The sequence below is a fragment of the Physella acuta genome, unplaced genomic scaffold (genome assembly GCF_028476545.2).
Source record: "Physella acuta isolate Inbredline_101_S28 unplaced genomic scaffold, ASM2847654v3 ptg000730l, whole genome shotgun sequence".
Lineage (NCBI taxonomy): Eukaryota > Metazoa > Mollusca > Gastropoda > Physidae > Physella > Physella acuta.
This window is the reverse complement of record NW_026732248.1, coordinates 108,446-135,899: the sequence shown is the minus strand read 5'-3', so window position 1 is coordinate 135,899 and position 27,454 is coordinate 108,446. Positions and strand designations below refer to the sequence as shown.

The 27,454-nt window shown below is 35.5% G+C and overlaps 1 protein-coding gene and 1 long non-coding RNA gene across 5 annotated transcripts; both read right to left on the bottom strand.

Annotated features, from left to right (window-relative positions):
- Window positions 1-194: 194 nt before the first annotated feature.
- LOC131950050 (uncharacterized) lies at window positions 195-26,701 on the bottom strand. 3 transcript variants are annotated; one of them, XM_059312081.1, is made up of 5 exons: window positions 26,399-26,701; window positions 25,343-25,523; window positions 24,611-24,798; window positions 19,356-19,651; window positions 195-1,017 (listed from the first exon to the last, which is right to left on the bottom strand). In XM_059312081.1, exons 1-5 carry the CDS (start codon window positions 26,453-26,455, stop codon window positions 783-785), a joined length of 957 nt encoding a protein of 318 aa, XP_059168064.1. In that variant the 5' UTR covers window positions 26,456-26,701; the 3' UTR covers window positions 195-782. The 3 variants fall into 3 exon arrangements, with proteins under 3 accessions (XP_059168064.1, XP_059168066.1, XP_059168065.1); XM_059312083.1 differs by having other exon boundaries at window positions 19,474-19,651; XM_059312082.1 differs by lacking the exon at window positions 195-1,017 and adding an exon at window positions 14,515-15,338.
- On the bottom strand, window positions 4,338-7,386 carry LOC131950051 (uncharacterized). 2 transcript variants are annotated; one of them, XR_009388277.1, is made up of 4 exons: window positions 7,299-7,386; window positions 7,101-7,182; window positions 5,614-5,794; window positions 4,338-4,460 (listed from the first exon to the last, which is right to left on the bottom strand). It is a non-coding gene; the product is annotated as an uncharacterized LOC131950051 (long non-coding RNA). The 2 variants fall into 2 exon arrangements; XR_009388276.1 differs by lacking the exon at window positions 7,299-7,386 and having other exon boundaries at window positions 7,101-7,291.
- Window positions 26,702-27,454: the final 753 nt, after the last annotated feature.

The window sequence follows — 27,454 nt, the reverse complement described above, 5'->3', positions numbered from 1 at the left end:
AAAGCGTGGGTCTCTTCTTAAATATTAGAAAAGTTATCCAATAGGTAATACAGACCAACTCTTTTCTTTATAGTAACTTAAATAGTAGTGTATTCTAATAAATTTTAAGAAAATCATTTATTTTCTTCTTTGTATTACATAAAAGCTTGTTATTAAAACGATTCTATACATTTTTAAAAAATTTAACACAACTTATTAAATATTGTAAACACTATTATAAATAAAAGCTTTTATTTAATTCACAATGTCTGGTTGTTTGATTGTATATGGGTTTGTGAGAATTCTTGTAATTTCATTTAACCAATTTTAATGCAGATATTTCGTTCGATCTTACCGGACACATTCGTCTCTTACGACAGTGAAAGAATAGGTTATTTCCAATTTAGTTAGACATTAGAATAGTCATTTAAAAATTTAAAAACAAAAGGGGAGATAACAAACTTAAATGATAATCGATTATGGATTAGGTCGCAAGGTTTTACGGCAAATATGTTTAGTCGTAGGTGTTGTCGACTTCATTGTGAACAAATTACTAAAATGAAGAAATTAAAACAAAAAAAACCCTTTATTATAATAAGCTTTTAAAAGCACTGAAAAAAAAATAGAAGAAAGCTTGTTTTGTTTAATAAATGTACCGGTTGCTAATGGAAAATCTTACACATTTTAGCAACGATATTTTGTCAACTGCTTTTATTAAAAAAAGCAAGTTTGTTTCAATTTTCTTATGTTTAGTGCATTTAAAAGCTTGTTATTCTAAGGGTTTTGTAATATTTGTTTTATATTTAATTTTGTGGTATGACGTTTTGCGTGCGGCAAGCACAACCACCGCCATTGTTAACATATTTGACAGTTCGCGGAGGGCACTTGTAATTTGCACATGGGTCGTTTGCTGAAGATGTTGTCGATGTGGTGTTCGGTGTTGCGGCTGGTGGTGTCGAAAGCGCGCTTGTAACAACTTGCTGTGACGAGGGGATGCTGCCGCCGGCGTTGCTGTACATTTTGGGAATAACGTCACACCTGTTTATCAAACATCGATTTAAATTAGCTGGCGCATCAAAAAAAAAAAGATAAACAAGAAACACAAAAAATTTCGGGCATATGATAGTGCCTCCCTGCCCCATCAATTAACACGATCTCTACCCAATCAGTTATCGATTAGCCCCTGTAAGTTACAACCTGAGTAATCAGAACTCTAAAACTAATACTATCACTATAACTAATCGCTATTCTTATTTCTATATCTAACAATAACCAAAACATTAGCCACAACCATAATTATTACAATAAACATAATCATAACTATTTCTATAACATGATCCATAGAAAACCTTAACAATTACAGAAACGACAACCATAACAATAGTCATTACCATAACAATAATCATCACCATAACCGTAACCCCGTAATCGTAACCATAACAGTTACCCTTACTTTTACCCTTACCTTAACACTTACACTTACCTTTATACAGGCACAGACACATACACATACGCATTAGCATTACCATTCGCATACGCATATATACATATTTTTTAAAAAATTCTTATTCTTATTGCTATTTATATTTATATCCCTATCACAAACACTAAGCCTAACCCTATCCCAACACTCTCCATATATCTTAATAAACGAGGAGTTATGTTTTAGGTTAGTTAGGTTTGCCTGTCGTCCCTACTGGGACATAGGCCGCTGACAAAAGCTTTCCAGTCGTCTCTGTCATGGGCTAGTCTCTCCAAATGTCCTCAGGTGTATCCAATCTTCTTGGTATTTTCTTCCAGGTCACGTCTCCAGGTCTTTCTTGGTCTGCCTCTCCTCCTCCTACCTTGTGGATTCCATGTGAGGGCCTGTCTTGTTATGCTGGATACAGGCTTTCTGAGTGTGTGGCCAATCCATTTCCAATTTTCTCTGGAGGAACTCTACTTCAACTGGCAGTTGATTTGTCGGTTGCCATAGGACATCATTTCTGATAGTTTTAGGCCAGGATCTTTCTGAGGCATGCGTTTATAAATGATTGTATTTTCTTCTTATTTATAGCAGTTATTCTTCATGTCTCAGCTCCATAGAGTAAAACAGGTTTTACTAATGTGTTGAAGATCCGGATTTTTATTCAAAGGGTTAAATCTCCAGAACCCCAAACATTTTTTATTTGTTTGAAGACTGCTTTTGCCTTGCCCGTCCTTATTTTTATGTCTGCTTCTGTCCCACCCTGCTTATCAACCATACTTCCAAGGTAGGTGAATCTATCCACTTCTTCTAGGGCTTCTTCTGCCAATGTTATAGGGTTGCTGTTTGATGCATTGACTTTGAGATCTTTACTTTTCCATCTGTGGATGTTAAGACCCAGGCATGTAGCCAAATTAGCAACCCTTTTGGTTTTATCCTGCATTTGCTGTTGTGTGTGAGAAAGTAGGACCTTTAAGTTGTCTACACATTTTCTATAATACCGTAATTTAAATAAAAGGGCATTTTTTTGTTTCGTTATCATGACGAACTGAAACTAGCAAAAACAAAACATAAGTAAGTTATTTAAATACAACAACAGGGGTGACTTCTAATTATACATAAAGTAAAAGTTGATTCTATAGTAAGCAAAAATTGTTTTTTACTTTCTCGTATATACCAAGTATCGGCAGAGGCGTAGCGTTCCTTCTCGGCGCCCGGGGACAAACTTTCAATTTGGCGCCCCCAAATCTTCAATTTGCAATCCCCTCACTCAACTTTTCGATTTGCACCCCCTTCCCTCAACTTTTCGATTTGCACCCCCCCCCCCCTTCAAACTTTAATTTCGCACCCCCCCCCCCTGAAACTCCAAAAATGGCAGCTAAATTGACATTTTTATTTGATTTTACATCCCACTTTGATGTCCCCTAAGGTCAGCGCCCGGGGACATATGTCCCCACCTGCCCCCCCCCCCCCCCCATCGCTACGCCTCTGAGTATAGAGAAAGTCTTGTAATCGTGCACAAAAATCACATTGAATTTGGACAGTTTTCACCGTTTAACTCCTCAGTCTTTCATCACATCCGGAATGTAGAGGATTTATTTTAATCGGGCAAAAATTATAAATCCAGATATATAACAATGTTGGCGTTTTATGCGTAATGGAGTCGGAAAAACTGGATTATCCAATTCTGTCTGTATGTCTGTGTGTGTGTGTGTGTGTAAACACGATAACTTGAGTACCGTTACAGCTAGGATGATGAAATTTCAAATATGAGTATTATATCAAAATCGTAGATCCGTATCAACTTTTGAGCGATTTCCGATAACCGGAAGTGGAACTTTTTCTACTTTGAATTTTTCAAAAGCCTATAACTTGAGTACTATTTCAGATGGATAAATGAAATTTCATATGTAAGTAAAAGATCTAATTCTCTGCCTTCTATAAAATTTTGAGTAATTTTCGTTGACCGAAAGTAATAATTTTCGCTATTTCCGATTTCTCAAAAACGCATGTGAATTTATAAAGTACTAATAATATTCCGAACTATTTTGCATATTTTATATGACTCACTTGGTGTGCAATTCTTATTTCTACGAGATTTTATTCTATTTTAAAAAGTTTAAGTATTTAAAATAGATTGAAAGTCATGTCTAAATCCCGAGTTGCCGTTCTCTGTTGTTTCATATAAGAATATTCGAGAAAGTTTAGGGGAGATCACTCCCGGTTTATTTATGTAAATTGTAATGAGTTACCAGTGAGTAATGACATTTTTTACTTTCTTGTATATACGAAGTATAGAGAAAGTCTTGTAATCGTGCAAAATAAACCGAGAATTTTACAAATCTCGACGTTTTACACCTCACTGATACGGAAAAACATAATTTTGCAATCTTGTCCGTATGTCTGTCTGTCTGTGTGTGTGTGTCTGTCTGTGTGTAAACACGATAACTTGAGTACCGTTACAGCTAGGTTAATGAAATTTCATATATAAGTATTTTATCAAAATCGTAGATCTGTATCAACTTCTGAGCGATTTCCGATAACCGGAAGTGGTACTTTTTCTACTTTGAATTTTTCAAAAGCCTATAACTTGAGTACTATTTACGACAGGTAAATGAAATTTCACATGTAAGTAAAAGATCTGATTCTCTACCTTTTGTCAAATTTTGAGTAAATTCCGTTGACCGGAAATACTAATTTACGCTATTTCCGATTTCTCAAAAATCGCATGTAAATTTATAAAGTACTAATAATATATCGCACTATTATGCACATTTTGATTTGGCGTTCGCTTGGTGCGCAATTCTTTTTTCTATGAGATTCTATTCTATTTGTAAAAGTTTAAGTAATTAAAAATCATGTCTATATTCCAAGTTAAATAAGAATATTCGAGAAAGTTTAGGGGAGATCACTACCGGTTTATTTCATAATAAGTTTACATTGTTTTCAGGAATTAACTAATGCAAGTTCTGTTTTAGTAGGTTGTCACAACCAGGTCTAAGAAGTCCATGGAAACCTGTGAAAAATAGTGCAAGAACACACAAAAAAACAATAATTTATGACAATAATAAATGTCCAAATAGATTTTTTTAAGTAATGCTTGTGTATAAACATATATCAAAGTTAGTCATAACTAGCTTCATTATTATTTAACTGGGCAGCTAACATCAATTAAGTGCAAGGCTTGAATTGAACTAAGTTCAGGCAATGGGCTTCCAACGAGGTTGTCTGCGTTGGCCAATTTGAGCGTTAAAGTTCTTGTTTTGGCCAGGTACGCAGTAATCAAATGTGATGATAGCTGGTGACGAAAAGTCTGATTCTGTTTGCAAGGGGCGAGAGCCAGTTTTTGTTGCTAAAGGTGATAATTGTGGCTTTCTTTCTTAATTATCTGCCCCTTGTATAGCGGCGACAGGTATGTATATATATATATATATATATATATATATATATATATATATATATATATATATATATATATATATATATATATATATATATATATATATATATATATATATATATATATATATATATATATATATATATATATATATATATATATATATATATTCATATATACATGTATATATATATATATATATATATATATATATATATATATATATATATATAAAAACATATATATATACATATACATATATATATACATATATATATATATATATATATATATATATATATATATATATATATATATATATATATATATATATATATATATATATATATATATAAACATATATATATACATATACATATATATATACATATATATATATATATATATATATATATATATATATATATATATATATATATATATATATATATATATATATATATATATATATATATATGTATATAGATATCAGCGAAGTGCCAAATTTAAAGCTCACCCCGGGCGCCGGGAAGGAACGCGCTGCTCCTCTATGATAGTATGTTTTTATTTTATAATTCTTTTTATAAAACCATTCGCAGAAAGACAGTCAAACGTAGTGAACCCTAATTCAGGCACCGTGCGTAAACAGTAACCTCGACGTGTTAAATTATTAATTAACCTACATAACAATCCATTATTTTTTGTCAATATTCTTGACCAAACCTAAAACACATCATGCAATCTTGACCAAACCTAAAATACAACATACCATTTTGACCATACATGCTCTAAAAAATGTGTCTAGGTCCAGCTCCAAAACGATTAAGGGAACCCTTTAATTTGCCAGCGTTTTCAGAGTGGTTATTGTTAGTGGGTTGATGTGTTGTTTCAGTGGCTGGTTGTGAAGTAGCCATGATGGATTCAGTGCTGTTAAGCACGTGACAACTGACCTGTTGAAAAGAGCTCGAAGTGGTTGTCCAGATAATACATTGTTTTTATTTATTCATTTTTTTGCAAGATTACACTTAGGTTTGTAATATCCTCGATATATCACCATTTGAGTAAGACACACAATTATTTTAACAAAACAGGATAAAATTTAGTGCCATTATTAACAGCAACAAGCCACGTTTTATTTAAACATATGGTTGGTTTTTAACCGGAGTCGACTGTTTACAATATTACGCGGTTGAAAGTTCAATAGTTTGATTGCTATATAACATGAACATCGGCGATGTGGTAGGATGATAAATATTCGATGTATACTTTCCGGGGGATTATGACTGCATTTCAAAGAGGAAAAATAATAACACATTTAAGTTTTAATCTCACTGGACCTCCAAATATCTTAAGTGTGTTTTTTCTAAAAGAAGACGTAGGCTACTTGCAAAAACTCCAAAAAAAAAGGAATGTTACTACAAAGAAGACTTGCCTTGGCCATGCCTCATATATGACACTATCATGCCTGACTGTGCCATCTTGTATAAAGAACTATGGTACCAGACACAAGAGAAGTGCCCTTGCTGAAGTACAGAGATGTCAGCAAACGGAACTGAGACGAAAACCATACATGAAAACATGTTGGTCCAGTTGGCTTAAGAAATAAAAATTGTGGACACAGGCTGAGAGGACTGATTCTCGAATTGCTGAAGGCAAAAGTGTCGGGTTCGATGTTCATTGAAGACAGAGAAATTTAGACAAAATGGTACCAACTACCATGATCGGCAAGCACTATGTCAGAGACTCAATTACCAGGATTATATATATATATATATATATATATATATATATATATATATATATATATATATATATATATATATATATATATATATATATATATATATATATGACCACCTATAATCATATGGATCAATATAGGTTTTGTGGTCATTCATAACTGACAATACACTTGTTTGACTTGTTCCCCTACACGCTGTCACACATCACCACAAAAAGCCAGACCGTCACATCTAAAGAGACGTCACACCCAGCCAACATGCTTTTGTTTCTTGAAAACAGGAATTTTACCTGCCCACACCATCACATGCTGAGGTCACAGAAGCAGGTGAACGCTATTTCACATGCTTCGTGACGTGGCGTGGTCCGAAAGGCAATTTTAATTCATATCTAAAATTAAGTCACACTTTAAAATCTTCGAGTGTGTACGTGTGTGTGTGTGTCAGTGTGTGTGTGTGTATTTAATAACAAAGTGCAATATATTAAAACAATTAAGATTTATAATTTATATCTTACCATTATACACAAAAATCCTAAAAAAACAATTTGCAAAATTCTTCTTGCTAGATACATCATTGCGAAGTGCTTTTCTTTAACTCTGGAGAAAGTAAAATTTCTAAAACCAAATGTTTTATAAATTATACTTAAATCACTCCGGTATATTAAAATGTCAGTGTTCACAAAACTTTTAGCTAAGTTAACATCAAACCACACCTGTAAAAAAAATCGAGGCTGAATGGGTGATGAACTACTACAGCCTGCTTGGGTATCGACTACCTACTGTGACATGCGCAGAGCAGGCCAAACTTTATTAGACAACGTGTCACTATCTCACATAAGGTGTAAACTAAACCAAATATAAAAAATAAACCGGGAGTAATCTCCCCTAAACTTTCTCGAATATTCTAATATAACACTAAGGGGGAAGGCACATCGGGACATAGACAATATTTACTTTCTCGTATATACGAAGTATACAGATAGTCTTCTAATCGCGAAAAAAAAACGGGTTTTCGCAACTCTCGACGTTTTAGGGCTACCTGAGTCGGAAAAACATAGTTTTGCAATCTTATCCATATGTCTGTGTGTGTGTATGTGTGTCTGTGTCTGTAAACACGATAACTTAGTGTCGTTACAGCTAGGTGGATAAAATTTCATATAAAAGTATTATATCAAAATTGTAGATCTGTATCAAATTTGAGCGATTTCCAATAACCGGAAGTGGATTTTCTTCTACTTTCAATTTTTCAAAAGCCTATAAGGTGATTACTATTTCAGATAGATAAATGCAATTTCACATGTAAGTAAAAGATCTAATTATCTACCTTCTGACAAATTTTGACCGGAAGTAGTAATTTATGCTATTTCCGATTTCTCAAGAAATGCATGTGTATTTATAAAGTACTAATAATATTCCGCACTACTATACACATTTTATTTGGCGTTCACTTGGTGTGCAATAATTTTTGCTACGAGGTTCTATTCTACTAGCCATCGGTATCCGTTTCACGTGAATTATTGGCCTATATATTTTAAAATGTACTTGTTTGAGAACAATAATTTATGAAATAGTTATTGGTTAAAACGCAATGTGCTTTACTACACGCTGAACGATATTAGTGACAAAGCAAAGAAATAACTAATGAGCTAAAAATCCGACACATTTAACATAATACAGGCACACACTGATTAAGTGACTTAAATGATTACTTTAAAAATCTGGCTATTCAATGGTCATTATGTTGTTTTTACGTAATTTGTATTAGTTTGACCGATAAAATTGTATATATTTCATAGCGTACGTCTTGATGAGTAGATCTAGATCTAAATCAAATTTGAATGAAGTAGTTCCTTTCTTTACAGTCTAAAATCAGAAGATTCACATATTTAAAAAAAAAACTAAGTTTCAAATTAATTTTTTATCCCAAATTATCCAGTTCCATAGCTAAACAAGCAAAGATTTCTGAAAAACAATTCAGGCCTGATATAGTTTAATATAGAAATTTATTTTTGGAATAGATTCTAGAGTAGAAAGAGTCTAAATCTAGATCTTAGCCAGAGCCGCTGTTAGGGGTTGGCTAACGGGGCGGTCGCCCTAGGCCCCGCGCTTGAAGGGGCCCCGCACTGCATCACTGTCATTGTTACCTGAATTAGTTTGTAAACTTAAATAAATTGTGGCTGAATTCAATGGGGAAAAACTAAATGGTCGAATGCCGAAGTTGTTGATTGTTATAACTGAGACCACGGTTGATGTTAGTGAGTTATCACCCACCTAAACTGGGACAGGCCGTAATTCGATACAAAAACAGTGTCACACCTCGCTGTGTGCTGGGTACGGTCGCCTCGCATTTGACCTGAGCTGACTGGAGATAGTTGGACGCGAATCAGCCCCCGACCTGACATGGGATGTAAATTTGGGAAACACGTAAAGTGATACCGATGAAGACGTCCTATTAGTGAGCAGACTGGATGCCTGTAATATACAGTTAGTGACCTGATGAACGCTAGTCCTGACTTTCTTGTTGTAGATGTCGTATATGTAGCTCTACTTATCTTTATATAACAAAATTAACATCCAGTTGCGTGCAGAGGGTGGGAAGAGGGCGATGAGGGGGGGGGGAGGCCCTTAGGATCTATATTAAGGGGCATTAGACAGAGTGATTTATTTTTTTTTTTTGGAAGAAAGTTAATAGTGTTGATGTAGCATGTTTTCTCTATCATTAGCAGGTTAACGTCATAGTGAAACCCCATCCATTCCACCCTTGTCGGGATTTATCAAATTTGCTCTTAAAAGATTATTAACACTCTAATTAACCACTTTTTAAAGTGAAACTATCATTTTTTGTATATGTTTTGCTTTTTTTTTTGCCTTGGTGTCGCCCCCCCCCCCCCTAAATGGTGTCACCCGGTGCGTTCCGCGCCACCCCCCCCCCTCGCTACGCCCCTGCTTTTATATTAATAATTAGTCATCAACAAACAATTTAAACCATTTTATTTTCCTAATTATTTGGCACGTAATTGAATTTTCTTAAGTGATTTGGTATGAATTACATAACTGTCAAAAGTGATTTAATATCTTAGCAAGGAAAACCATTTTATTTTCCTAATTATTTGGCACGTAATTGAATTTTCTTAAGTGATTCGGTATGAATTACATAACTGTCAAAAGTGATTTAATATCGTAGCAAGGAAAAAAACAACTAAGAACATTGGGTTAAAACGTGGGAGAGGTTAACATCTGTTATTAAAGTCTTATAGACTCCAAAACATTTATGTGTTATTATGTGTGTATGCATATTATATAGGACTATACACACACACACACATACATATATATATATATATATATATATATATATATATATATATATATATATATATATATATATATATATATATATATATATATATATATATATATACTAGCCGTCACGGCCAGGCCCTGCTCTGACCTCTGTGAAAAACCTATCTGTAAAGGACCATGACATTTGTGTTTTGTAATCAGCATATACCCTGCATTGCCCACCCTAATCACAACCAGCCAAAACCAAAACACACAAAAAAAGAACCGCGAACATAACACAAACACAACACAACCACAACACAACACAATCACAACACAACACAAACAAAACACAACACAAACACAACACAACACAACACAAACCGGGACGGCTAGTATTATATGAAATTGTACATCTTCTTGTAGTTTGGTGAAGGTGACTATAAAAAAAGCTTTCTGAAACCTATCTGTAAAGAAACATGACATGTGTGTTTAATAAACGGCATATACCCGGCATTGCCGAACCTAACCACAACCAACCAAAACCAAAACACAACTAAAGAAATAAAACATAATATAACATAAACGCAAACACTAGTACAAACGATAACACAAACACAAACCCAAACCCAAACCCAAACCCAACCACAAACACAAACGAAAACACAAAACCAACCACAAACTCAAATACAAACACAAACATAAAGAAAAAAAACACAAACGAAAACTAAAAAAGAAAAAGAAAGAACGAAAACGAATCAAATCAAAACGCAAACCCAACCACTAACGCAAACCCAAATCGCACCATGCTGGGGCGTCGGCGAAATCGCCTGTTTCAGCATAATAAACGACTATAATACACGAACTTTTTTATAGTCTTTTGAACTCACTTAAACGAACGTAGGTGCCAAACTGAACACGGCAATGCCCGGGGCCCCAAATAGCACCCGGTCTGGGCGCCTGAGGACTCACGGATTCGATTCACTTAAAGACTATAGTAACCTTTCTTATCCATACTCTATGGCACTGTATAAAGCGAAATTATGCACCATAGCGCTCACAGGATAGCCCAGGGCGCCAAATTGAACCCTGGTGGGGCGCCGGCGGACGCACCTATTTCAATTTAATGAACAATTATAATACTCCATGCTTATCCGTAAACGGAAAGAAATAAACATATAGGACATGTAGGACCTGGCTTATTAACTGTTATTGATTTTTTTAAAATAATTAGTAAACAGTAATTTCAGTGTAGTGAATAAACAAAAGGCAGTATTAAAAATACCTACAACATTTGTACTTGATCAATCCCCGCTAATTATGTAATTATTTTTTTTTCCCAACACCAAAACAAAGTAATAAGAAGTAAATTCTGTTCCACCCGATGTTTTTTAAAGGGAAGAAACCGTGTTTTTCTAATCAAGTGGCGTAATGAGCCTAAAGGACTAAATGCAAATAATTTTCAGACACAATTATAAATTTAATAAACGTGAATAAATATTTTTTTTTAATTTCATGTAATGTTTATATTGATAATTATAATTCTAAGTAAGCGAAATGAACATTATTTTAAAACACTTTCAATATTAATTTTCAAACTCATAAATTTAGACATTGAGCACTTTAAAAATCTAACTCTTGAAACCATGGAAGTATCGGTTTTTCTTATATTCTTTTGTAATCCACGACAAACATAATTACATACATACAGAATTTTCAACTATATATATAGGCAACTTTTCAAACAATTTCTGCCCGGAGTATTCTCAACGACTTCCCAAAGTTTCTTGGCGATTGAATAATACCAAACACGTATAGTGTTGGTAAAACGATATTGATTAAAGATTAATTCGATCAACAAATGCAATGTCATTAAAGTAAAAAAAAATAGTAGAAAAACATTGAAAAATAATAGACTTAGCTTGTTGTAAAAACGCTGTAGATGGGATTGGAGGGAGGGCATACATTTGGTAGTGAGTTGCAGGTCTGTGGGGTGGGGTAGGTAATTACTCAGTCATTTAAGGTTTGTAGCGATGCATGTAAATTTAAAGGTGTCGGATATTTCGTCTCTCACAAAAGAGTCAAAGTTCAAGTTATTTATAGGCTAATTCTCTCAATGGCTTGTCGGGCAACGCGACTACGCCTGTAGTGTTATTATTACGGATGGCTCTTGTTTGACCCCCCCCCCCCTACTGAATCCCACTGCCTGTACTGTAAGAAAGGACTGAGGCCGTTTTAGAACTTTTATTTATTTCTACAGTAGACAAGAAACTGTATTTTCATTTTCTTTTTAAAATGTATTATAAAAAAACAAATATTAAAATTTCAATGTAAAATTTTTAATTTTTTTAGAGAGTAAAGGGCCCCTAAGTACCTTGAGCCCCTATGTCTTGCTCAGAGTTTTTTCCAGGCATCTCTTCGGGGGGGGGGGCTTGGCCCCCCGAAATTTTTTTACCGCCCCCCCCCCCCCCCCCACGAACGAAATGAAATTTATATAATTTATATAGAAAATATATACTTTTAACAGTGTCCGCCCCACCCCCCCCCCCCCGAAGACAGTTTACCGCCCTACCCTCCCCCCCCCCCCCCCGAAGATTTCAAGTGCCCCCCCCCCGGAGAAAAATGTCTGGAAGAAACACTGGTCTTGCTTACGCTAGCTTTACGGTAAGTACGTCACTGATGGTCCGCAGCTTCTACAACAAGGTGTTGGGAAAAAAAACGTTTATTTTAATGTATTAGGCTAAGCCGAGCTACTTAAATTATCAAACTTAGATGGGTCAACAATCTAAATTAATTTAAATAAATAGATTTTCTCCTACGCCAGCGACTAATTCAAAAAAAAAATATAAATCAATAAACAGATTTAAATCAGTTGGCAAAGAGGAGACTTTATACGTTCAAACAAAATGGCTGGTATCTAGTCTTTTTTGCTTCCACTCGGGTAAAAATTGCATGTGGTTAAAAGATCTTACGAACACAATATCCCAAAGGAAAAATATCTCAATGAGAAAAGAAAGAGCTTTCACAATATATACACCTAATAGAGTTTTTAATTTCACTTCGTTCAAAATACACAACGAAAATCTAACTCCTAATTTACTATGTGTAGATGAATATTAAATCCGGTTAAAATGCCGATTCTGGATAAAATTCCGTTTTTCAATGACATTTTTCGTTTCCGGTTAATTTTGAAGTTAAGCTGGTGATTTTGGTTTTGGTTTCGGTTTAGAAAACAGGCAACATTATCAAAATAGCGCCTGTTGTTTTTCTCCATTAATGGGCCATTTGTCTAGTCTATAATAATAGTTTCGCTATTCTCTCTCTCTTTGTGCCTGTCTGTCCGAAAAGCTCTAGAGAAAACACAAGGACATTAAAAACTTTCACAGTCAAACCAAAAACGAAAATTCCTACCACCGGATGTCACATGGAACAAATAGGACATTTTCAAAACGAAACGATTCGCGATAATACAGACACTAACATTACCGCCTAATTTATTTGTCTAATCTTAAAGTGGTCTGCATGTAGAGTTTCTTTTAGGCATCTATAGTAATGGTGAGGATGGGGGGGGGGGGGGGGGGGCAAAATATATACTTTTACAAGTGTCCGCTCGCCCTCCCCCTCTCCCGAACGAAATATAATTTATATAAAAAATAAATACTTTTGCTAGTGCCCCCCCCCCCCCAGGAAAATATATTTTATATGTTTCAATCTATCTATATATATAATTCTCCTCTTCGAGCCGTTAGAAAACAAGCTGCAAACGCTCTCCCTACCTCCCCACCCCTACATGGTTTTAGTGAGCTGTGTTCACTCTAAATGTTTACAAGCAGAGCCAACGATTTTAAACGTAGGGGGGGGGGAGGAAGGGGGGGGGGTTATGGTCCTTAACGAGCTACTTATAGTGTTTTAAAGAAATATTTTCAGTGTCCGCGTTGGTACTGTCGAATTCACAAATTATGAATTATTGAAAATTAGAAACAACTAAATAGCGGCGTATGTTATGCCGCGGGCCGGCTCGTATATATATAATTCTCTTCTTGGAAACGCTAGAAAACAAGCTGTAAGCGCGCTCCCTACCATCCCACCCTTACATGGTCTGGTGAGCAATGGTTCACGCTAAATGTTTACAATCGTAGAGCCGGGTTTAGTGACGGCTATTAGTGGCAGATAATTTAGTTTGAAACTATTTTAAAGTTAGGGGAGGTAACTAAGAGGAGGCTGCTTTCACGGGGGAGGGGGTGTAGGGGAGGGGTTTGGGGAAAGGAGGGTGGGGTAGTATCATTCTTAACGACCTACTGATAGTGTTTTAAAGCAAATATTTTCAGTGGCAGCATTGGTACTGTCGAATTTACAAATTATGAATAACTGAAAAGTAGAAAATAAAACAAGTAAATAGCGGTGTATGGTATACCTCGGGTCGGCTCGTAAAATATATATTTCGCTATAAAGAAAAGCGTGGGTCTCTTCTTAAATATTAGAAAAGTTATCCAATAGGTAATACAGACCCACTCTTTTCTTTATAGTAACTTAAATAGTAGTGTATTCTAATAAATTTTAAGAAAATCATTTATTTTCTTCTTTGTATTACATAAAAGCTTGTTATTAAAACGATTCTATACATTTTTAAAAAATTTAACACAACTTATTAAATATTGTAAACACTATTATAAATAAAAGCTTTTATTTAATTCACAATGTCTGGTTGTTTGATTGTATATGGGTTTGTGAGAATTCTTGTAATTTCATTTAACCAATTTTAATGCAGATATTTCGTTCGATCTTACCGGACACATTCGTCTCTTACGACAGTGAAAGAATAGGTTATTTCCAGTTTAGTTAGACATTAGAATAGTCATTTAAAAATTTAAAAACAAAAGGGGAGATAACAAACTTAAATGATAATCGATTATGGATTAGGTCGCAAGGTTTTACGGCAAATATGTTTAGTCGTAGGTGTTGTCGACTTCATTGTGAACAAATTACTAAAATGAAGAAATTAAAACAAAAAAAAAACCTTTATTATAATAAGCTTTTAAAAGCACTGAAAAAAAAAATAGAAGAAAGCTTGTTTTGTTTAATAAATGTACCGGTTGCTAATGGAAAATCTTACACATTTTAGCAACGATATTTTGTCAACTGCTTTTATTAAAAAAAGCAAGTTTGTTTCAATTTTCTTATGTTTAGTGCATTTAAAAGCTTGTTATTCTAAGGGTTTTTAATATTTGTTTTATATTTAATTTTGTGGTATGACGTTTTGAGTGCGGCAAGCACAACCTCTGCCATTGTTAACATATTTGACAGTTCGCGGAGGGCACTTGTAATTTGCACATGGGTCGTTTGCTGAAGATGTTGTCGATGTGGTGTTCGGTGCGGCGGCTGGTGGTGTCGAAAGCGCGCTTGTAACAACTTGCTGTGACGAGGGGATGCTGCCGCTGGCGTTGCTGTACATTTGGGGTTTAAGGTCACACCTGTTTATATAACATCGATTTAAATTAGCTGGCGCATCAAAAAAAAAAGATAAACAAGAAACACAAAAAATTCGGGCATATGATAGTGCATCCCTGCCCCATTAATTAACACGATCTCTACCCAATCAGATATCGATTAGCCCCATGTAAGTTACAACCTGGGGTAATCAGAACTCTAAAACTAATACTATCACTATAACTTATCGCTATCCTTATTTCTATATCTAACAATAACCAAAACATTAGCCACAACCATAATTATTACAATAAACATAACCATAACTTTCTATAACAGGATCCATAGAAAAACCTTAACAATAACAGAAACGACAACCATAACAATAGTCATTACCATAACAATAATCATCACCATAACCGTAACCCCGTAATCGTAACCATAACAGTTACCCTTACTTTTACCCTTACCTTAACACTTACACTTATCCTTATACAGGCACAGACACATACAAATACGCATTAGCATTACCATTCGCAAACGCATATATACATATTTTTTTTTTAAATTCTTATTCTTATTGCTATTTATATTTATATCCCTATCACAAACACTAACCCTAACCCTATCCCAACACTCTCCATATATCCTAATAAACGAGGAGTTATGTTTTAGGCTAGGTTAGGTTTGCCTGTCGTCCCTACTGGGACATAGGCCGCTGAAAAAAGCTTTCCAGACGTCTCTGTCATGGGCTAGTCTCTCCAACTGTCTCCAGGTGTATCCAATCTTCTTGGTATTTTCTTCCAGGTCACGTCTCCAGGTCTTTCTTGGTCTGCCTCTCCTCCTCCTGCCTTGTGGATTCCAGGTGAGGGCTTGTCTTGTTATGCTGGATACAGGCCTCCTGAGTGTGTGGCCAATCCATTTCCATTTTCTCTGGAGGAACTCTACTTCAACTGGCAGTTTATTTGTCCATTGCCATAGAACATCATTTCTGATGGTTTTAGGCCAAGATCTTTCTGAGGCATGAGTTTATAAATGATTGTATTTTCTTCTTATTTATAGCAGTTATTCTCATTGTCTCAGCTCCATAGAGTAAAACAGGTTTTACTAATGTGTTGAAGATCCGTATTTTTATTCAAAGGGTTAAATCTCCAGAACCCCAAACATTTTTTAGTTGGTTGAAGACTGCTCTTGCCTTGCCCGTCCTTATTTTTATGTCTGCTTCTGTCCCACCATGCTTATAAACTTTACTTCGAAGGTAGGTGAATCTATTTACTTCTTCTAGGGCTTCTGCCAATGTTAAAGGGTTGCTGTTTGCTGCATTGACTTTGAGAACTTTACTTTTCCCTCTGTGGATGTTCAGACCCAGGCATGTAGACAAATTAGCAACTCTTTTGGTTTTATCCTGCATTTGCTGTTGTGTGTGAGAAAGTAGGGCCAGGTCGTCAGCAAAGTTAAGGTCATCCAGCCGGCTCCACAGTGTCCACTGTATACCGTTTCGCGTTTTCTCTGTTGACATCTTCATAATTCTGTCTATGGCCAGCAGGAAAAGGAATGGTGAAAGTAGGCAACCCTGCCTTACTCCGGTCCGTACTGAGAAGGCCTCTGCAGTCTGTTGGCCATGCAGTACTCTACATTTCAGACCTTCATATGAAGACATAATAATGTTGACTATTGTCTGTGGCACTCCGTAGTGTCTCAACAATTTCCACATTGACTGTCTATCCAGGCTAACAAAGGCCTTCTCATAATCTATGAAGTTAATATAGAGAGATGAGTTCCACTCTTGGGTCTGTTTAATGTTGATGCGGGGGTAGCAATTTGGTCTACGCATGACCTTTCCTTCCTAAAGCCTGCCTGTTGATCTCAAAGCTGGGGATCTTCTCGCTTCCTTCATTCTGTTTAATAATATTCTGTTGAAGACTTTGCCTGGGATGGACAAAAGTGTTATCCCTCTATAGTTAGAGCATGCACTAAGATCGCCTTTCTTTGGAAGTTTTATGAGTAGTCCCTCCTTCCACTCCTCTGGTATTTGTTCATCTTCCCAGATTTTCTTGAAGAGTGTGTGTAGTAGTGTGGTGCTAGTTTCTATATTTTCTGTCAGTGCTTCTGCCGGTGTACCATCTATTTCGGGAGACTTCCAATTTTTCAGCTGCTTTATAGCTTTATGTATCTCTTCTTTTGAAGGTGGGTTGCAGTCTATAGGGAGGTCATTATAAGCTGCTGGTATGTCTTGCGTGCACTCTGGTGTTGGTCTATTCAGTAGTTCTTGAAAATGTTCTGCCCATCTCTTCATCTGTCCTTCCGCATCAGGTATTGTCTTTCCATCTTTGGTCTTCTCTGGCCTCTCTGGCTTACTGTACTTCCCAGATATCTTCTTAATTGTGATGTACACGTCCCTAATATTACCACGGTACAGTGCTTCTTCCGCTTCTCTTGCCAGCATTCCCAAATAACTCCGTTTGTCTTTCCTTATGCGCTTCTTTTATTTATTTCGGTGTATTCTTCCAGTGCTTTCAATTTAGCAGCCCGTGTGCGACTGTTGTTTAATGTTGCCTTCTTTCTTTTTCTCTCTTCAATAATTTTCATGGTGTCTGTTGAAAGCCATTCCTTCGCTTGTCTTTTGATAGGGCCTAGCACTTCTTCGCATGTTGATGTTAATATGTTTTTAGTTTCTTTCCATGTTTCCTCTATCTTCTCTTCTTCTATTAGTTCTTGTAGTACCTGAAACCTATTGGACATATGAAGTTTAAATTCATTGAGTTTAGAGGGGTCCTTAAGTAGGCCTGTGTTGTATCTGTTTTTCCTTTTGTTTTCCAACATGTTTTTCTTCAGTTTGAGTTTTACTTTAGCAACAAGTAGGTGATGGTCTAAAGCAACATCAGCTCCTCTCTTGACACGTACATCTTGAAGTGATCTCCTGAACTTTTTTATGATACATATATGGTCTATCTGGTTTTCTGTAGAAAGGTCGGGTGATACCCAAGTAGCTTTGTGTATCCTTTTGTGATGAAAGAGACTACCTCCAATTACTAAATTACTTGTGGCACACAAGTCAGCAAATCTTTCTCCGTTTTCGTTCATCTCACCTAAACCCTGCTGTCCCATACATTCTTCATATCCTCTGTTGTCACTTCCAATCTTAGCATTGAAGTCGCCCATGAGTATTAGGATGTTTCTTCTTGGGCGGTTCTGGATAATGGTCATTAGCCTGTTGTAGAATTCGTCTTTGTCCTCCTCTTTGCTCTCATTTGTTGGGGCGTAGGCCTGTATTATGTCCATGTTCATTCGTCTTATTTTAGTTTTAAAGGTAGCTGTTAATCCACGGGCAGTGTGCCTCCCATCCAATGATAGCCCTTTGTTCTTGGTTTGATAGCTTGAGCGCAACTCCTTGAGTATGTGGTGCATTTTCATCCTCATTGCCTGAGTACAGCAGTAGCTCTCCTGTTATCAGCTTTTTTTGTCCTGAGCCAGTCCACCTTGACTCGCTGACACCCAGGATAGCTTTTTATAGCGTCTCATTTCTGCTGCTACTTGGGTTGCTTTTCCAGCTTCATACATTTTGCGGACATTCCAAGCTCCAATATTGATGGTGGACCTGGTGGAAACCAATTGTGGTCGACCTGGTAGTTTCCAATACGTATTGGCTTTCACCACTCGGCTTCATAAATTCTCCATCGGGAGATCCATTCTTCCCCTGGTCCGAACTGTCTTTGTTTCTGTAGCCAGTAATTTGTTTTTTCCGATATAAGGTTGCTGACCCCCAACCTGTAGAACCAGGGTGCTAGCTTTCGTCTGACCCCTACACGCGCAAACCTTCCCTCTGGGGGTCGTCGGGGTATACAGGCTGCCACGCCACGACAAGGCCCTAGCTTTTTGGGGGGGGGGGGGCTATGGGGTGGAGAGGGGGGGGTAATGTATAGGGGTGATTTACAGGGGGTACTAAAGGGACGAGGGAAATGATCGGGGTAAAAGACAGTGGGTTGATGTCCTGTTCCCCTAAAATCCATAGTTTTAAATAGTTTTAAATAAACGTGTTTTTTTTTTAAATGACAACTAACTGGCATGTTTTATTATTCAAAACCAGATGACAGGGCTTGGCCGGACCATCTGGGCAGCAGTTGATTGGACCACAAGTACAGTTGCACGTCTCCGGGTCGAGAAAAAATGGCGATTCACATTTGAGATGTTCACGGCAGTAGCACAGGCAGTCTGCTGCTTTGAAGATCTTTTTGGGGCCGCATTTTTCATCATTCAAAGAACACTGAATTTTGCAGGATAGGTGACGCCTGATGGCGACGTAGACTTCCTTGTATGTCCAAGCAATGGCCGTGTTTGAGTATTCAGCTGCAATCGCCTAAGGAAGAGATGAAGTTTATATAGGAATCTGATAATTCTCAGATTTTAAAGCTATTTTAGAAGCTTTTATTACACGCTTTTATTTAACTTGCTTCCACTGTCTGTCGTCAATCTGTCTGTTTTCAGTCTGCCTAAATAGATCGACACTTCCAACTGATAGATTCGTTTTAAAGCTGGCACGTGGGTCAAGACATGAAGACTATGTTATCTGACATTAAATATGACTTAATTTGATGCCCAATTAATTTTTTATGAATTAATTAAAATTGTGTCCAAAATTTTTACATCCTGTCTTAATCCTAGATCGAAACGAAAGGTGAAATTTTTGGGCACTTCTAGCCGATTGATTTCTCTGAAATCAGGCATGTTGGCAAAGACCCGACGACAACGCAATAAGACATTAAACCTGACTTAATTGGATTATAATTAGTTTTGTATGAATTAATTAAAACTTTCTGAAATTAGTAGGTAGTCCTATCCTACTATTTCACACTGTTATGTTCATTTGGCGCGCAATAGTTTTCAGTCATGTAACTCTATTAAAAAGTTAAAGTACCGAAAAAATGCTTTTATGTAATAATGTGCTAAAAAGAGGAAAACAATTTTCTTTAATACATTATAATTCTCTACTATTTAAATAACTATAAAGAAAAACGTTGGTCGCTATAACCTATTGAAAGTTGATAATAGAGTTGGAACCTAATAAATGGCTAAAAGACGTATCGTTAAAGCTATAGCCAACAGAAAGTTAAGCATTATAATGCATTAAACTTTTGAATGGTTGTCTATTCCCTGACAGCCCGCCATGTTTGTTGTGTAAATAAGTAGATACATCAAGTGACGTCACTACAAATAAAGTCTTTATTCTAAACTTTTTATCTACAAATGAATACAGTTAATTAATTAACGTATTTAAATTTAAAAATTTTTTTTGATTAACAGTTTTAGAAAAAAAGAAAATTATTCTCTATATGAATACTTATTTAGCTGTTCTATACATAGTGCAGAGGCTCTCATAAAACGGAACAAACAAACAAAAAAACACAAACACAAACAAAATAAACCGGTTGTGATCTCCCGTAAACTTTCTCGAATATTCACTATATAACACTACGTGGGATAGCAACTCAGGATATAGATATGATTTTTAATCAATTTTCAATTACTTAAATATTTTAAAATATAATAGAATCTCGTAGAACAAAAGAATTGCGCACAAACTAAACGCCAACAATAGTGTCGGAGATAAATGGCCCCTTGAGGAAGGATACAACGGGCGCTAGGTTGATAATGTTGTCTCCTTTCTCTAAACCAAAACCAAAATCAACATATTAACTTCAAATTTTACTGGAAACGAAAAATTACATTGAAAACAGATTTTTATCCAGAATCGGCATTTGATCTACACGTAGTTATTGCACAAGATACTAAATATAGCTGTAGCCATACCCCTAAACCTTGAAATATAATCTCAATCAGGAAAAAAAGTCGCACTTAGAATTTTCTTTCGGTGAAGGGGGGAGGCCGACACTGTTAAGGTATATATATTTTCTATATAAATATTTCGGTTTGTTTTTTTTTGGGGGGGGGGGGGGGGTTACGCTCTACCCAGGGGCGGGGGTGGGGGGGGGGATTTGACACTACCGAAAAACTGCATGAAAGAAGCTCTGCACGCAAACTATTTTTAAGATTAGACAAAATTGGCTTTTTAATTCATTGTTTACTCGAGAAGCAATGCCGTCATATTATTGTGTGTACTTTCCCGGCTTTAGACTACTTTCTACTATATGTTCCATGTGACGTTTCGTTTTTCTTTCGTATTACTATGAATGTTTTTACAGCGAAACTATTATTATAGACTAGATAAATGTCCCGTTGAGGAAGGATACAACGGGCGCTAGGTTGATAGTTTTGTCTTTTTCTCTAAACAAAACCCAAACAAAACCAAAGCCACCACTTTAAATTCCAGATTAACCGGAAACGAACAATGCCAATTTTATCAAGAATCTTCACGCATTTACTGCATATCCATATTTAATATCGTCGTGGTCATACCCATAAAACTTGAACCTAAGCTCAAATTTGACAAAAATCGTATTTAGTGTTTCTTTCAGGTAACTCTTTGGGAGAGAGAGTGGGTGGGGTTGTGGGGAGGGGGGGGGGGGGGGTTAGACGTTCTACGGAAGGGGGTTGTGAAGGGATGCATGAATAAACTCTTCACGCAAACCACTTTTAAGATTAGAAAAAATTGGCTTTTTAATTCTATGTTTTTTTGAGAATCAATGACGGCATATTATTGTGGTTACTTTTCCGCCTAGAGACAATTTCCTGCGTCACGTTTCGTTTTTCGTATTACTATGAACGTTTTTACTCTTCTTGTATTTTCTCTATAAATAAAAGAGTTACCAACAGATAAATACATAGACAGATACATAGATACATACACAGACAGACAGCAAAACTATCATTATAGGTAATAGTGCGGAATATTATTAGTACTTTATAAATTCACATGCATTTTTTGAGAAATCGGAAACAGCAAACGTTATTACTTCTGGTCAATGGAAATTACTCAAAAATGGACAGAAGGCAGAGAATTAGAACCCTTTATGTACAGGTGAAATTTCATTAATCTATCTAAAACAGTACTCAAGTTTGCTTTTGAAAAATTGAAAGTAGAGATAAATTCCACTTTCGGTTACCGGAAATCGCTGAAAAGTTCAAATTTGAAATTATACTTGTATATGAAATTTTATCAACCTAGCTGTAACGGTACTCGTTGTTCAACGACACACACACACCCACACACACATACACATACACACACAGACATACGGACAAGATAGCAAAACTATGTTTTTCCAACTCAGGGAGGTGTGAAAGGTGATATTTTTTCCACGATTAAAATACTTCCTCTATATGTTGTATACGAGGAAGTAAAAATACATATACAAACTTCTTATTTTAGTTGTGTATAGATAAATTAAAGAAAATATTTTTTTTCCTTTTTTAGTGCATTACTAGACTACCCGTCATCCGTTGGATAACTGTGGGTTTCGGGGGTCATCCATAAAAAACAACACGTCTGTCACTCAGAGGTATAGCGACCCTTCCCGGCGCCTGGGGACAAACTTTTCGATTTGAGCCCCCCCCCCCCCTGCAAGATTTCGATTTGCAACCCCCACCCTCAAACTTGATGTGTACCCACCCCCCCCCCCCTCAAGATTTCGATTTGCACCCCCCCCCCACTCAAACTTTCGACTTGCACCCCCTAAACCTTTCAATTTATTTTTCCAACCCATTTTTGGCGCCCCCTAAGGTCGGCGCCCGGGGACATATGTCCCCCCCTCGCTACGCTACTACGGTGTCACTTATCGTCACAAAAAAACAGACCCCACATTCAAAAATATGATTTTTATCTTTTAAAAAAAAACACCGATTTCGGACTATCCCTTCATATACTGACGTCACAGGTGACCTACTCAACTCTACTTCACCTGCCCAGAGTGCCGCCAAGTCTCAGACAACATGTTTTTATCGGTTCAAAAACGATTCCAGCCGAGCATGTCTCTGACCACACTATCCCTTCATATGCTTAGGACAAAGAAACAGATGAACTCTACTTCACCTGCCCTGTATCCCGCCAAGTTCAGATAGGCAACTTTATCATTCACATCTAAAAAAATAAAATAAAAATTGAAAAAAAATATTATCATTGACGTATTGGTCTAGAACCTGTGCCACCCGCATGAGAGCCGATTACACTAACAATTTGGCTATTTACTCGTGACGTCACAGATGTATTTTTATACTATACTTTAATACTTTGAGTCTCCTTATGCAACTTGAGTTACGCGCATAGATCTAGATCTAAGTCTATAGTAGCAGATCTAGTAACTTTCAAATTAAATTTTATCTTAAATTAGCCAAACAAAGATTTATATAAAATAACGAAGGTCTGAAATTATCTAGATCTACATCTAGATTCTACGACTCGTTTGCTTAAGTCTAGAATCTAGTAGATCTAGAATCTAGATCTATTTGCGTAACTCTTGCTAGATCTAGGTCTAGATCTAGAATCTAGAAATTCTAGATCTAGAATCTAGATCTAGATAGATATATCACAAAGATTTATATCAAGTATTTAAGGACTAAAAATGTATTATGATTATAAAATGGATTGTATTTTTATTTACTTAATCTTTGGAATGTATCTAATTAATCTTTTGTTTGACCTAGATTTTAGATCTATAAATAGCTTGCTTGGCCACATGATAGATCTATAAATAACTTTCTTGGTCAGATTGTAGAGACATTTATTGTAAAACTAAATGAAAAAGACAGTTGAAATTTTATATAAGTGTTGGAACGTAATAAAAACAGCAAACAGACGTATTGTTAAAGTTATGGCCGACAGAAAATTAGATTTAGAACGCGTTAAACTTTTGAATGGGCCTATGATGGAAGCCGCCATTTTATTGTTATAAAAAGTAAACAAAAAATGTGACGTCACTGTTTCGTCGACTAGTGGTTTTTATAATCTTTTTTTAAAAATGTGGTTAATCTACCTATGAATAAATCAATAAATTAATTAACGTCTTTAAATAAATTTGTGATTAACAGTCTGTCTTAAAACAAAAATTGTTCTCTACCTACATACTATTTTACAGCTCTCCACGATGAGTAGAACCATTAGATATAGTAAATCAGACAAACAAATAAATATTCAAACATGTAAACAAAGTTGAGTTTTAGTAGTATTAGATTACATAAAGGCTTATTATTACAAGCTTATGTGTCGCTTATTCTTTGTAAAAAAAAGTGGTTTTCTAAATATTAGATACTATTTCTGGATATCTAATTTATTCTTGTTCGTGAAATTTCTAAAAATCAAATCACGAGCCAACATATATTTTTACCACAACAACTTGACTTCAACATGACGGAAATTACTCACCGTAAGGTTAAGCCACTCTGTCTTAGTGGGGACACACTTAACGCCAGGCGTTGAACAGCCCCCACATCGGTCTACCAGGGTACACACGGGGTAGTGTATTATACCTGTCCGGTCTAAATTGTACTTGAGTTTAACGCTGATTGGTCGTGGCGAGCAGATGTCAGGCTTTGCGATATTTTTACCTCCATCTGTGGAAACACGATCAGTTGTTTCGTGCAATAAGGCAAAGTTTTTTAAGCGTAATAAAATTTAGTTTTACTGTTGAATTTTTTTTAGGAATTAGAAAACATTGTTTCACAACAGATTATTGCGAATCTCTTTCACCTTTCTAAAATATTTTAAGATTTTCCTTTTTTTTCTGCTACAAAAGAAAATGTTTTTGTTTTTTTTTTTTAAATTTCATAAAAAACGTTTTAATAACAAGCTTTTATGTAATAATGCACTAAAAAGTAGTATATATATATATATATATATATATATATATATATATATATATATATATATATATATATATGTATGTGTGTGTGTTTACGCCACTGTACTGGAGACAGAATACATTGTACCACGTTGACTGGAGAATTTGAACGTTTAGCATCACATGCGCTAAACGTTTTGTTTTTATGGGACATATGGTCCTGTCAGATGATTGTTTATATAATATATATATATATAAAATATATATATACCTAAAACACATCATACAATCTTGACCAAACCTAAAATACAACATACCATTTTGACCATACATGCTCGACAAAACTTGTCTAGGGTCATCTCCTAAAAGTCTAATGAAACCCTCTAATGTGCTAGCTTTTTCATAGTTGTTGTTGTTATCGTACTGTTGTGTTGTTTCAGTGTCTGGTTGAGAAGTAGCATCGATCGATTCATCGCTGATAAGCCCGTGACAACTGACCTGTAAAAAAGAGCTCAAAGTGGTTGTCCAGGTAATACATCGTTTTTATTTATTTTTTTATTTTTTTGCAAGATTACACTTAGGTTTGTAATATCCTCAATATATCACCATTTGAGTAAGACACACAATTATTTTAACAAAACATGATAAAATTTAGTGCCATTATTAACAGCAACAAGCCACGTTTTATTTAAACATATTGTTCGTTTTTAACCGGAGTCGACTGTTTACAATATTACGCGGTTGAAAGTTCAATAGTTTGATTGCTATATAAACATGAACATCGGCGATGTAGTAGGATGATAGGTTCATAGGTGAAAAAAGAAATTTAGACAAAATTTTACCAACTACCATGATCGGCAAGCACTATGGCAGAGACTCAATTTCCAGAATTATATATATATATATATATATATATATATATATATATATATATATATATATATATATATATATATATATATATACTAGACCACCTATAATCATATGGATGAATATTGGTTTAGTAGTCATAACTGACAATACACTTGTTTGACTTGTTCCCCTGCACGCTGTCACACATCATCACAAAAAGCCAGACCGTCACATCTAAAGAGACGTCACACCCAGCCAACATATTTTTGTTTCTTGAAAACAGGAATTTTACCTGCCCACATCTTCACATGCTGAGGTCACAGAAGCAGGTGAACGCTATTTCACATGCCTCGTGATGTGGCGAGGTCCGAAAGGCAATCTTAATTCATATCTAAAATTAAGTCACACCTCAGTTTACAGCGTTTTTTTCTTTAAAATCTTCGTGTGTGTACTTGTGTGTGTGTATTTAATAACAAAGTGCAATATATTAAAACAATTAAGATTTATAATTTATATCTTACCATTGTACACAAAAATCCTAAAAAAACAATTTGCAAAATTCTTCTTGCTAGATGCATTATTGCTAAGTGCTTTTCTTTAACTCTGGAGAAAGTAAAATTTCTAAAACCAAACGTTTTATAAATTATACTTAAATCACTCCGGTATATTAAAATGTCAGTGTTCACAAAACTTTTAGCTAAGTTAACATCAAACCACACCTGTAAAAAATCGAGGCTGAATGGGTGATGAACTACTACAGCCTGCTTGGGTATCGACTACTTACTGTGACATGCGCAGAGCAGGCCAAACTTTATTAGACAACGTGTCACTATCTCACATAAGGTGTAAACTAAAACAAATATAAAAAATAAACCGGGAGTGATCTCCCCTAAACTTTCTCGAGTATTCTAATATAACACTAAGAGGGAAGGCAAATCGGGACATAGACAATATTTACTTTCTCGTATATACGAAGTATAGAGATAGTCTTCTAATCGCGAAAAAAACGGGTTTTCGCAACTCTCGACGTTTTGGGGCTACCTCAGTCGGAAAAACATAGTTTTGCAATCTTATCCGTATGTTTGTGTATGTGTGTGTGTATCTGTGTCTGTAAACACGATAACTTGAGTGTCGTTACAGCTAGGTTGATGAAATTTCATATATAAGTATTTTATCAAAATCGTAGATCCTGATCAACTTCCGAGCGATTTCCGGTAACCGGAACTGGTACTTTTTCTACTTTGAATTTTTCAAAAGCATATAACTTGAGTACTATTTTAGATAGATAAATGAAATTTCACATGTAAGTAAAAGATCTAATTCTCTACCTTCTGTCAAATTTTGAGTATTTTCCGTTGACCGGAATTACTAATGTACGCTATTTCCGATTTCTCAAAAAAAAACGCATTTAAATTTATAAAGTACTAATAATATTGCGCACCATTATGCACATTTAGTTTTGGCGTTCGCTTGGTGAGCAATTCTTTTTTCTATGAGATTCTATTCTATTTTTAAAAGTTTAAATAATTAAAAATCATGTCTATATTCCAAGTTATATAAGAATATACGAGAAAGTT